We start from the raw sequence: 14,962 nt of genomic DNA, 5'->3' as shown, positions 1-14,962 counted from the left end.
TCATTTCAAATTAAAAAAAAAACATAATTTGTTGACGAATAACACTTCAGACAATTGCAAATACATTTATCCACTATACATAAACTAGATGATCAGAAAACTAGAATTTAGAACTTAATATTAACGCTTATATGAACATTTTTTGGTCTTGGGGTACATCATTTCAAATTAAAAAAATACATTATATGTAGATGAAAAAGACTTCAGACAATTGCAAATACATTGAGCACCTATAAATAGATTAGATGAACCCAAAACTAGAATTTAGAAATCAATAATTACGTTAATATTAACGTTATTCATTGTTGGGGTACATAATTTCAAATTTATAAAAAACATAATTAGTTGATGAATTAGACTTAAGTCAATTGCGAATAAATTAGTCACCTATAGATAGATTAGTTAAACCCAAAACTAGATTTTAGAACTCAATTATTACGTTTATATTAACATTTTTCATTAATGGGGTACATCATTTCAAATTAAAAAAAAAACATAATTTGTTGACGAATAACACTTCAGACAATTGCAAATACATTTATCCACTATACATAATCTAGATGATCAGAAAACTAGAATTTAGAACTTAATATTAACGCTTATATGAACATTTTTTGGTCTTGGGGTACATCATTTCAAATTAAAAAAATACATTATATGTAGATGAAAAAGACTTCAGACAATTGCAAATACATTGAGCACCTATAAATAGATTAGATGAACCCAAAACTAGAATTTAGAAATCAATAATTACGTTAATATTAACGTTATTCATTGTTGGGGTACATAATTTCAAATTTATAAAAAACATAATTAGTTGATGAATTAGACTTAAGTCAATTGCGAATAAATTAGTCACCTATAGATAGATTAGTTAAACCCAAAACTAGATTTTAGAACTCAATTATTACGTTTATATTAACATTTTTCATTAATGGGGTACATCATTTCAAATTAAAAAAAAAACATAATTTGTTGACGAATAACACTTCAGACAATTGCAAATACATTTATCCACTATACATAAACTAGATGATCAGAAAACTAGAATTTAGAACTTAATATTAACGCTTATATGAACATTTTTTGGTCTTGGGGTACATCATTTCAAATTAAAAAAATACATTATATGTAGATGAAAAAGACTTCAGACAATTGCAAATACATTGAGCACCTATAAATAGATTAGATGAACCCAAAACTAGAATTTAGAAATCAATAATTACGTTAATATTAACGTTATTCATTGTTGGGGTACATAATTTCAAATTTATAAAAAACATAATTAGTTGATGAATTAGATTTAAGTCAATTGCGAATAAATTAGTCACCTATAGATAGATTAATTAAACCCAGAACTAGATTTTAGAACTCAATTATTACGTTTATATTAACATTTTTCATTAATGGGGTACATCATTTCAAATTAAAAAAAAAACATAATTTGTTGACGAATAACACTTCAGACAATTGCAAATACATTTATCCACTATACATAAACTAGATGATCAGAAAACTAGAATTTAGAACTTAATATTAACGCTTATATGAACATTTTTTGGTCTTGGGGTACATCATTTCAAATTAAAAAAATACATTATATGTAGATGAAAAAGACTTCAGACAATTGCAAATACATTGAGCACCTATAAATAGATTAGATGAACCCAAAACTAGAATTTAGAAATCAATAATTACGTTAATATTAACGTTATTCATTGTTGGGGTACATAATTTCAAATTTATAAAAAACATAATTAGTTGATGAATTAGACGTAAGTCAATTGCGAATAAATTAGTCACCTATAGATAGATTAGTTAAACCCAAAACTAGATTTTAGAACTCAATTATTACGTTTATATTAACATTTTTCATTAATGGGGTACATCATTTCAAATTAAAAAAAAAACATAATTTGTTGAGGAATAACACTTCAGACAATTGCAAATACATTTATCCACTATACATAAACTAGATGATCAGAAAACTAGAATTTAGAACTTAATATTAACGCTTATATGAACATTTTTTGGTCTTGGGGTACATCATTTCAAATTAAAAAAATACATTATATGTAGATGAAAAAGACTTCAGACAATTGCAAATACATTGAGCACCTATAAATAGATTAGATGAACCCAAAACTAGAATTTAGAAATCAATAATTACGTTAATATTAACGTTATTCATTGTTGGGGTACATAATTTCAAATTTATAAAAAACATAATTAGTTGATGAATTAGACTTAAGTCAATTGCGAATAAATTAGTCACCTATAGATAGATTAGTTAAACCCAAAACTAGATTTTAGAACTCAATTATTACGTTTATATTAACATTTTTCATTAATGGGGTACATCATTTCAAATTAAAAAAAAAACATAATTTGTTGACGAATAACACTTCAGACAATTGCAAATACATTTATCCACTATACATAAACTAGATGATCAGAAAACTAGAATTTAGAACTTAATATTAACGCTTATATGAACATTTTTTGGTCTTGGGGTACATCATTTCAAATTAAAAAAATACATTATATGTAGATGAAAAAGACTTCAGACAATTGCAAATACATTGAGCACCTATAAATAGATTAGATGAACCCAAAACTAGAATTTAGAAATCAATAATTACGTTAATATTAACGTTATTCATTGTTGGGGTACATAATTTCAAATTTATAAAAAACATAATTAGTTGATGAATTAGATTTAAGTCAATTGCGAATAAATTAGTCACCTATAGATAGATTAATTAAACCCAGAACTAGATTTTAGAACTCAATTATTACGTTTATATTAACATTTTTCATTAATGGGGTACATCATTTCAAATTAAAAAAAAAACATAATTTGTTGACGAATAACACTTCAGACAATTGCAAATACATTTATCCACTATACATAAACTAGATGATCAGAAAACTAGAATTTAGAACTTAATATTAACGCTTATATGAACATTTTTTGGTCTTGGGGTACATCATTTCAAATTAAAAAAATACATTATATGTAGATGAAAAAGACTTCAGACAATTGCAAATACATTGAGCACCTATAAATAGATTAGATGAACCCAAAACTAGAATTTAGAAATCAATAATTACGTTAATATTAACGTTATTCATTGTTGGGGTACATAATTTCAAATTTATAAAAAACATAATTAGTTGATGAATTAGACTTAAGTCAATTGCGAATAAATTAGTCACCTATAGATAGATTAGTTAAACCCAAAACTAGATTTTAGAACTCAATTATTACGTTTATATTAACATTTTTCATTAATGGGGTACATCATTTCAAATTAAAAAAAAAACATAATTTGTTGAGGAATAACACTTCAGACAATTGCAAATACATTTATCCACTATACATAAACTAGATGATCAGAAAACTAGAATTTAGAACTTAATATTAACGCTTATATGAACATTTTTTGGTCTTGGGGTACATCATTTCAAATTAAAAAAATACATTATATGTAGATGAAAAAGACTTCAGACAATTGCAAATACATTGAGCACCTATAAATAGATTAGATGAACCCAAAACTAGAATTTAGAAATCAATAATTACGTTAATATTAACGTTATTCATTGTTGGGGTACATAATTTCAAATTTATAAAAAACATAATTAGTTGATGAATTAGACTTAAGTCAATTGCGAATAAATTAGTCACCTATAGATAGATTAGTTAAACCCAAAACTAGATTTTAGAACTCAATTATTACGTTTATATTAACATTTTTCATTAATGGGGTACATCATTTCAAATTAAAAAAAAAACATAATTTGTTGACGAATAACACTTCAGACAATTGCAAATACATTTATCCACTATACATAAACTAGATGATCAGAAAACTAGAATTTAGAACTTAATATTAACGCTTATATGAACATTTTTTGGTCTTGGGGTACATCATTTCAAATTAAAAAAATACATTATATGTAGATGAAAAAGACTTCAGACAATTGCAAATACATTGAGCACCTATAAATAGATTAGATGAACCCAAAACTAGAATTTAGAAATCAATAATTACGTTAATATTAACGTTATTCATTGTTGGGGTACATAATTTCAAATTTATAAAAAACATAATTAGTTGATGAATTAGACTTAAGTCAATTGCGAATAAATTAGTCACCTATAGATAGATTAGTTAAACCCAAAACTAGATTTTAGAACTCAATTATTACGTTTATATTAACATTTTTCATTAATGGGGTACATCATTTCAAATTAAAAAAAAAACATAATTTGTTGACGAATAACACTTCAGACAATTGCAAATACATTTATCCACTATACATAAACTAGATGATCAGAAAACTAGAATTTAGAACTTAATATTAACGCTTATATGAACATTTTTTGGTCTTGGGGTACATCATTTCAAATTAAAAAAATACATTATATGTAGATGAAAAAGACTTCAGACAATTGCAAATACATTGAGCACCTATAAATAGATTAGATGAACCCAAAACTAGAATTTAGAAATCAATAATTACGTTAATATTAACGTTATTCATTGTTGGGGTACATAATTTCAAATTTATAAAAAACATAATTAGTTGATGAATTAGATTTAAGTCAATTGCGAATAAATTAGTCACCTATAGATAGATTAGATAAACCCAAAACTAGATTTTAGAACTCAATTATTACGTTTATATTAACATTTTTCATTAATGGGGTACATCATTTCAAATTAAAAAAAAAACATAATTTGTTGAGGAATAACACTTCAGACAATTGCAAATACATTTATCCACTATACATAAACTAGATGATCAGAAAACTAGAATTTAGAACTTAATATTAACGCTTATATGAACATTTTTTGGTCTTGGGGTACATCATTTCAAATTAAAAAAATACATTATATGTAGATGAAAAAGACTTCAGACAATTGCAAATACATTGAGCACCTATAAATAGATTAGATGAACCCAAAACTAGAATTTAGAAATCAATAATTACGTTAATATTAACGTTATTCATTGTTGGGGTACATAATTTCAAATTTATAAAAAACATAATTAGTTGATGAATTAGATTTAAGTCAATTGCGAATAAATTAGTCACCTATAGATAGATTAGTTAAACCCAGAACTAGATTTTAGAACTCAATTATTACCCCACACAGCAATGATATATTTATACAAAGTTAAATAAATATTTCAAAAAAGTATTTAATATTAAACAAATGTTAAATTTTCATAGATAAAAGATTTTTATATATTATATAATTCCTAATAAATATTGGTTGAACCCTTTGTATAATTATTAATCAAAGTAAAAAAAAAATATTTAATCAATATTAAATAATTAATATTTATAAATTTATATTTATTTATGATTTTGTAATGGTTAATTAATGTACCATCAACGTTAACTTACATTGAATACGAGGAAAACAAATGTTAAATAAATATAAAATAAACAACTGCAATTAATAATAATTAACATTTTATTTTCATTAATTAATATTATACAATCAAAAATTAAGTACACATAATATAAAAATTAAATGAGGAATTAATGTCTAGGTATTGTAAATTATAATATATAAATACTTTTTTAAATAAACCTGCACTGTATATGTGCTCAAAAAGAAAATAAACAGTTAAAAATAAAAGAAATTCCAATCTAAAAAAAAAAAAAAATATTATTATTCAATATATCATTGTATAAAATATATTATTTATTTTAAACTTTTAAGTTTTAATATATTTAAATCGCTTAAAAAAAAAATATTCCAACTTGGATTAAAAAAAAATTGATACAGCTTTAAATAAAAGAATTAGTATGGATGATAAAAAATATAAAGGTTAGTTTTTTTTTTCAATTTGCCTCTTCAAATTAAATGGAGCTTGAGCAAGTACATACTTAATAATATCTTCCATTTCATTTTGAGTACTGTGTTTAAACTTTTCTTGAGTTTTGATGGCATCTAAAAATTAAATAAGAAAGTTTTAATAATAGGTAAATATAGCATATAAGTAGTATTCATTATACATTATAACTAAACAGAAATTACACATTAGTGTGTTTAACTTATTTTTGGTTAAGAGAAAAGATTATATTTATGTTGAATGAGGATATATAATATATTCTTCCTGATGGCCATTTATATAACATGTTAAAACATATGCATTTATATGTTTACAAATCTGCAAATAGTTTTACTAAAATTTATGTGTGTACATTATTATAGTTATTTATTTTATTGCATGTAAACTATTAGTTATCTTAAATTTTGATTTAATAAGATATATTTTACACATTTTATTTTAGTTATAAAATGAATTATATTTATATAATAAATGAACATTGTTATTATTATATTGTACCTGATAATAAAATATCATATTAATAAATGATTATAGTAGTTATGTAGCCTGAGCATGTATTATCTGCACTATTGACTTACAAATTTTACTAAATTAAGCATCATGGGTACACCCACCCATACATTTTTAAAAACCATTGCTTAAAAATAATCATCTTTTCCCTACACCACTGCCTACTACACAATAAAATCAATAGTTATATTATATAATTATTATGCATCTTACCAAATATTACTGAACAAGTTGCTAAATTTGAAAATTTCTGTTTTCCTTTTTTCCCTGTATAAGAGAAGTCTTTCAGTAACTCATCTTTAAATAACTTAGCCATAAGCCTTTTTACCATCGATTTAACATTTTTTCCACCAATATAAGATAGTTCATTCACCTAAAAATATGTAAATATATTAAAATAATTGTAAAGGCAAAACTCTCAAATTTCAAAACTAAGGAAATAAATGAAAATAAAAACAACTTATCCTTTATACTTTAATAACTGAGTAAACAAATATTAGACAGTAGGTATACATATAAGAAACTTGGCCATGATCTTCCAAGTCCTTAAGAGGATGCTACCCATGCATTTGTTGTCTCCGTCTTACACACATACGAAATACCAAAATTTTGTTCACTAGTTTCAATAGTTTTGATATTAGAGTGAGTTGACCTATTATTAAACTTTTAGGTAAGAACATTCTCTGTACTTAAGCGTTGGCGATTTTTAAATTTTTTCATTTTAAAGCAAAATATGGGTATGTGAAATATCAAAAATTAAAAATGATCATATCTCTCTTGAAAATTAAAATACATATTTAGTAAAAGCCAACGCTTAAGCACAAATAATGTTATTATCTAAAAATTGTATAAAAGGTCAATTCACTCTAATATCAAAACTATAGAAACTAGTGAACACAATTTTGATATGTCGTACGTGTGTAAGACAGAGACAACAAATGCATGGGTAGCATCCTCTAAAATTATACGACAAATATATCCATGATAATCATTTTACTTAGTTGCTTTTTTTAGAAATATTTATAGGTATAAAATAATAGCTAGTATTTTTAATAGTATTATATAATATTATTATGAATACCTAGCGTATTATAATATTATTTAGCACAGAACTTTTACTTGTTTCTTCGATTACTCTAAAATTACTATACTTATTTAGTTACAAAAATTAAATTATAATTAATTAAAACTCAATATTTCAACCATTTTATAAGTAAATCAAAGATAGTTTAGTTTCTTACCAAGTTTATGCGGAATGTACCTTCTCCCAAAATATTATTTTCCAATGTATCAAGATCTGCCATATTATCGATGGGTAACGGACAAGTCATATCATTTAATAATGATGAGGATATCCCATTCATAGAAGAATCTTTTGTTGGCATGCTATTTAAACGTATTTCAATAAAATCAAGTCTTTGAGCCATATCCCTTTGATTGTTTATGATACGTCTTAATTCATGTTTGATAAATGTCAACATATGTAAAGTTTCTTTTTGATAATCTGTGCCTGTATGAAATTTGTAAATATAAATATAAAGTATATTTTTAAATCAAACTGAAGAATTACCTAGTGGTGTACTATTTTTAACAGCTTCTGTAGATATGTCTAATAGTTTAGGTGTTCTGATACATACTTCTGAACTTCTTTCATCTGTTAAAATATAATTGAAATTTAAATAAATAAATAATAACTTTATTGTTAAAAAAAATAATATTTACCAAGATGAACATCAGAAGATTCTAATTGAATTTCAATGATTTCTTCATTACTATTAATTTTATCATAATAGTTTAAATTAAATGTTGGTACTGTAAAAACAAAACATGATTATATATAATACATCTATCCTATTGATATAAATCATTTGTAGCAATTATTAGTGAATAACAAATACATTATGACTTACCATCATTCTTATACTTATCAGTCAAATTTGATGGTATGTCATAAGACAGCTGTTTAACTATCGATGGTCTTTGTTGATTTTTCAGCACTTTAAAAAAAATATTCATATATATTATACGTACAAAATAACATACAATAGATATTTATTTATTTATTATAATACATTACAAGTAAAAACTTACTTTTCAACTTTTTTGGAGAAGGAGACCAACCTGCATATTTTAATGTACGATCAGACTTATTACTTTTATTGAATTTTTCATCATCAGAATCTAAATAAAATAATAATTGTGATACATAAGTGTTATAAATTAAAATATACAGATATATTATTATTTAATTAGGAGAACAAATAAAATTAATAACCTGAATACTCGGGACAATCTGAATATGACTGGTTATTGGTTTTTACTTTTAATTTTCTCTTAGACTTTAATTCACCAATATCTGACAGGTCACTTTGATTACACCCTTTTTCTGCCAAATTATTAGCTTCTCCAAATGATTCTATAGTATAAAAAGGTATCAAATTTTAAAAGTATTTAATAGTTAGGAATTTTGTTATCAAATAATATTTTTTACTGATATTTTTTTTAAGAATTCTTGCTTCATGGTAATCAAATTCAATTTCATTAGGAATAGTTTTAAGTTGTACAAATTTCTTAATCAAAGCTCTGTTTTTTGGCCACGCACAAGTTCCATTCTTTGTGAACCAAAAACTGGGTACAGGTTCTACAGAGTCATCACCATAAAAGTGAACTACTGAATAGGTTGCCATATTCTAATACTATAATAATACAACAATAAATAATGTTTGTTAAACAATAAATATCATAGCATAAATTACAATTTATAAGGATACCTATACATATTATTTAGATATTATCAATTATTCAATATATATAAATATTATATTAAGTATTTTATCAACTCAGAATTTGTAATAATAAAAAGTAAATAAAATATATAATAAGATCAATTTATTTATGGTTATATGTTATAACATACACATAAAATTAATAATTGTATTACAAATAATAATCAAATAACATCAAGAGTATGTAAAATGGGGTATGCTACATTATTATTATCATTATCAATTAATATCATATACTTAGAAAATTCTGTTAACTCTACATCAATTGTTGTGTAATCTTCAGATAATTCATCAACTAATGCTATACCTAACTTTAAGCTATTAATAGGTTTTTTAAAGTAACAACAAATTTTATTAAATTGTTTAACCAAAAATACATTTCTACCATTAATAGAATCTTTACAAATATTTATAACTTTAAAAATACATAATTTTTTATCATAATCAAACCCTATATAACAATCAGAAACAGAATTTATATCTATTTTAATTCTATTTTTAACAATTATTTGGAACTGAGAGGTAGTAAAGTGTTCAAGTAAAGGTCCATTAACATGCTTTTTTTTGTATATTATTTCATTGCATGGATTGTTTAATTTACATTCACTAAAGGTTAAAAATTCTTGATAGCGTTTTATTACTTGCTCTAGTGGTCTCTCATGTTTTCTTACCATTTTTTTCAAAAACTTCATGTAGTTCTCAAATGGAAAACAAGAGCATTCCTCTAAGGAGCCAAATTTCCTATAATCATCTACAATATGGATTAATCCATGGATATTTTGAGATGAAAATTGAGATCCATAAATTTCTTCAAACTTTTCAACAAAATGTATCAACATTTTTTTACTAAAATTTACCAACTTTTCAGTACTATTAGAAGATAATAGAATTCTAAAGGCTACATGTAAACATATAAAATGAATATAACATTCATCCAATAAAATTCCTTTTAGCACTATAGGTCCAGTATAAAGTAAGAACTGTCTAAACTCGGTTGCTTTCCATCTCACTACATCATTTAATCCCCGAGGTTTTCTTGAAAAATCAACAGTTACATATTTTTTATTAAATAAGAGACGATTGGTAACTATATTTGCATATCGGCTTTGTATGCGAACATGTACAGGAGATTTTTTAAATATACCCAACCATAATAAAATCAATTTCTTAACAACACCTAAGCATACTAAATGCATATAATCAATACTGAAATCGTCCACCATATTTATATAAGGTATTTCAGTTAAAATTGATATTGTATTGCCTATATGATGTTCATCATCAATACGGTTTATAAAATCTAAATGAGTTCTATTGCGAAAATTTGTACCTAGAAAACACATGGTATTATTTATACGTTCACCTTCAACGGTGCATCTTGGACAGGAATAATATCCAACATGACCTTTGGTGCATAAAATAAAACTCTTGGCTGGAGTATCACAACAAAATGTATCTACCTTCACATACTTTTTACCATAACCAGTATCCAAACCATTTTCTGCTAAAAGTTTAAGTTCATCAACAAAATTTTTTAAAAATAAATTACTGTTTTGTGGTTTTTCTTTCCCCCAATAAAGACCAATTATGAACACATTAGATTTAAAAGAACTGTACCGAGCATATGCGAGAATTGGCCAAAAGGCGCTTGAGGAACTTTTTGTCAAAGGCAAACCATCAATGCCAACAACCAATTTAATTATATTTTTTTTAATAATTGAAAAATTACAATGAGATTTTAAACCATTTGCAATACCAAAATGGTAATAATATCCTGATTGAACAGTTTGAATTTTGTTAGGTTTATTAGGTGTCTTCAACACCGTTCTAGCATCAACAGGAAAATAACTAAAACATTTATGATTTTTTAAAACCTTTAATAAAGAAGATAGTGCAGATAATGTAATATTATGTTCAATTGTCCAATTAGCAATAAGTTTAAGAATAGAACATTGATCATCATATAAAATATTATTAGCATTTGTTAAACATTCATCATTTGAATCGGAGCTACATGATTCATTTTGTAGATCACCATAATCAGATATGTCTACATTATTGTTATCAAAATTAATACTTGAAAAAGGAAAGGTAGATGTATCAATACTAAGACTGTTAGAAAGGTGATCATCATTACCAATTACGCTGGGAGATGGTCTAGCATGGCTTTCTACAACCAAATTATTACCATTATCTTGGGATGTACTTGATTGTGGGAAAAAGTTTAATTGTTCTTGATTTTCAACAATAAAATCAATAGTTTCCATATCGTTCAAATATCTTCTACGCTTAGTAGATTTACTTTCAGATTTACTAGACATATTTGTCATTAAAATAAAATAAAAGAATGACTATTATTATATGTATAATATATTATAGAAAAGTCCTACTAGTGTAAATAATAGTAGATATGAAAACACTTTACTACCTACCAGCTAACTTCAAACTATTAATAATTTATTGTAAAACAAATAAATTAAACTTATTACTAACTTAAATAAAATTTACATTGAAAATAATATAAAAATAATACTGTGTACCTATATTTTTGTTGGCGTCTGGAAACTTATATAAATATAATAAATGATAAAAGCATAATATGCTAATATACAATTTCTATAATAATTATACTTCAATACCAAGCATTGAATTCATCAGCAACAGTATACTGCAATTTTCTTTAGGGTAACTAATTTATTAAAAAAAAAAAAAAAATTATCTACTTAATATTTAATTGTAAATTTAATTTGTTTATTCTTACCAAAATCCCAATTGATATAAATTAATAATTTATCGTGGCGTCTGAAGCTGTAAATTTATAATTTTTAAGTTGTTAAAAATATAAATTATTGACATAAATGTACTATGTTTATAGGTACATTACAATCGTCAACTTGCGAATATCTCAATTTTTACTTCATCCAATAACCTTTTTAAAAGGAAAAACAAATTTATAGTTAACTGTAAATTGTAATTAAAAATTTGTACGTCCAGAGTATTGTTACCAATAGCAGACTATTCCAACTCCTATCATTAATATTAATTCTGAACATAATATGATTTATATATTATATTATAATCTTATTACACTATCAGCTACTTACACCACCATGGCTAGTACTTAAACATTTTAGGTATATTATATATTTATAAGTTATCAAACAACTTGCTTAAGTAATAGCCAATAGGTATTAATATATTTTATATTTAAATTAATTCAATTTAAGAACACTATATTATATACATTTTGTATTTACATATTTTACAGATTGTAGCAACGGTCAAAATGTGTAGGTAACCAACAAAGTTAATACACAAACAATAAGCTTATAGTGAAAGTAGGGAGTCCAACCACAATAATTAATTTATATAATTTTACATTGTTACATATTAATATACTTAGTAAAACAAATGAATTACTTAATAATATCACCTGCAGTATAATGAAACTGGCCCGTCACTATATATTTATAACATATTACATAGAAATAACAATATACGTAATACAAAATGTAATACCTATTTGTTTATATTAAATAACTTATTATTTTTATGCTTAACTATTCATTCTGATTCTGTCTACATCGTTTTAGTAGGTGATTACAATAATTTATACCTAATATTAATAACAATTAACAATAATGAGCACGATAATAAAAACTTAAGTATACTTACCAAAATGTAGACAAACATGTGTTCGTGAACTGTAAACTGCAGATATTTTTTATATTATGACTTCCATCGTAAAAAACGAACGACACAATAAAACGTACAGTATAATAATTATTAATTATTACAAGTGACGAATACGTATGTTGAATGTTTTATGTTAAAATGTAAAATGCATTTAGACAAGAATACTTGGTTAAATCTGCAATGTAATTGTAATTATTTGACATTTGTATCAGTGTATGTAATATGTATGTCCGATGTCGTATTGTCGATTGTCGTGTGAGTGCGTGACAGACGGCCGACGGCCAACGAACGCCGTGCCCGAACGATAAACATGGGCAGTGCGGAGTACGGTGGACGCAACGGTCGTTTATGGTTTTCCCCGCAAATTACTTATAAATTATAATTCAACAACAACAGATTTCTATATTTATAACTTAAAATAGACAATATTGTTAAGCCGCCGAACCTTTTGCAAACCGTTTGTGACGTCCAAATTTGTACCAAGTTTGCTAGAAGTTGGTCAAAAAAAACCGACGGTAAATGGATTCGTGCGAACGGTTCGCAAATAGTTCGCACTTCGCAAGAGGTTCGGCTCGCTAATGCAGTGTACGCAGCTTAATAATTTACTATATTTTACAACTATTTTAAACAGTATCATCTCCTACAAACTGAATTTTGAATATTGTATTGTAATATTATAATTTGTACGTCTTAATGGCTAATACTTACAAAAATAACAATGAATATTCTGATACCTACATTTAAATAAAACAAATGTAGAACAATCCGCATCTATAGTATAGATTCTAATATTCTATACGCTTTTAACCTGCATTTAGTTAATTGCATTTCTTAATAATAGCGAGTATAATAATTCCTTACCTTTGATACACGTAGTCTGCAACTACTGATACAGAGATCATAAAATAAGTAAAATACCTATAGGTACTGTTTTAAAACCAATTAAATAAAATCACAAGGAACCTGAGGTAGGTCTTACTCTTACATATTTTACAACTATATAAAATACTTAGGTCTTAGGTACTAGAACGTCTAGATCAAGTCTGTATCAAGATATTAAATGTACCAAACTTGAAACTACCAACTCAAAGTTGTTAAGTTAGATAAAGTATCTTAACTCTTTATGACGCAGTTAGTATAGTAATAATTAAATCAATAAATCTATATTAAAATATGGATATTAATAGAAAAAATCAATAATATTCACTGTAATAATGTTTAAACTTTAAATTTCAAACCCAGACAACACAAAACAAATTTTTATACCGAACCAGATTTTTTCTATATTCACCTAATGAACAAATATGCAAATTCATAAAGTCCCAATCCTTGCAGCAGGTTATCAGATTTATATATTTAAATTGTATAAATACAATCAAAAATCGATAGGGTTATTAAAAATTAATAATAAAAATAATGTCTATCAATTAAATTATTGCGACAAAACATTATATTTTGTATTAATCTCTATCGCTGCCATCTATGATTTTATTATAATATTATAATTATATCAATATATTTATATATTTTCATTTGTTCAAAATATAATATAATAAAAATTTTACATAATTTTAAAAATTATAAAACATAATAAAAAGAAAAAGATAGATTTTTCTGTATAATATAAATATATATTTATACAGTTATTATATAGGTACCAGCTACTATACTTTGAGTAGGTAATTATAATAATATATAAAATAGAAATTAATAGTAAGAGTCGATTGTACCTATACGGCTAAACATACGCCTGCAAAGTGCAAACATTCCCTTTTATTATCATAGATAAAAGGTAATATAATTAAAATATATATATATATATACCTATATATAGGCGACTACAATTTATAATTATATACAGGCCCGTATTTAGGGGGGGGCCAGGGTGGGCTGCAATTGCCCCTCTCGTGAAATTTTTTGGGGGCGATAAATTTTAATGGACTTTTTTATTCAGCCCCCCCCCCCGCGCTGCGGGTGGCCTTGTCCCCCCTCCTCATTCTGCCACAAAATGGGGTGGGGTGGATTTTTATAAGTGCCCCGGGCGCCTAAATTCTAAATACAGCCCTGATTATATAACATAGAAATTGAAGCAT

General features: G+C 25.1%; 1 protein-coding gene across 1 annotated transcript; it reads right to left on the bottom strand.

Annotated features, from left to right (window-relative positions):
* Window positions 1-5,776: 5,776 nt before the first annotated feature.
* Window positions 5,777-13,716, bottom strand: LOC132936954 (uncharacterized). Its single transcript, XM_061003767.1, has 12 exons — window positions 12,849-13,716; window positions 11,935-12,102; window positions 11,714-11,862; window positions 8,879-9,083; window positions 8,663-8,803; window positions 8,479-8,568; window positions 8,298-8,384; window positions 8,110-8,199; window positions 7,958-8,041; window positions 7,629-7,897; window positions 6,601-6,760; window positions 5,777-5,975 (listed from the first exon to the last, which is right to left on the bottom strand). Exons 4-12 carry the CDS (start codon window positions 9,072-9,074, stop codon window positions 5,854-5,856), a joined length of 1,239 nt encoding a protein of 412 aa, XP_060859750.1. The 5' UTR covers window positions 9,075-9,083; window positions 11,714-11,862; window positions 11,935-12,102; window positions 12,849-13,716; the 3' UTR covers window positions 5,777-5,853.
* Between the last annotated feature and the right edge of the window lie 1,246 nt (window positions 13,717-14,962).

This window comes from Metopolophium dirhodum, chromosome 1 (genome assembly GCF_019925205.1).
Source record: "Metopolophium dirhodum isolate CAU chromosome 1, ASM1992520v1, whole genome shotgun sequence".
Classification (NCBI taxonomy): domain Eukaryota; kingdom Metazoa; phylum Arthropoda; class Insecta; order Hemiptera; family Aphididae; genus Metopolophium; species Metopolophium dirhodum.
The sequence above is the reverse complement of the archived record's forward strand: the minus strand, read 5'-3'. Positions and strand labels throughout refer to the sequence as shown.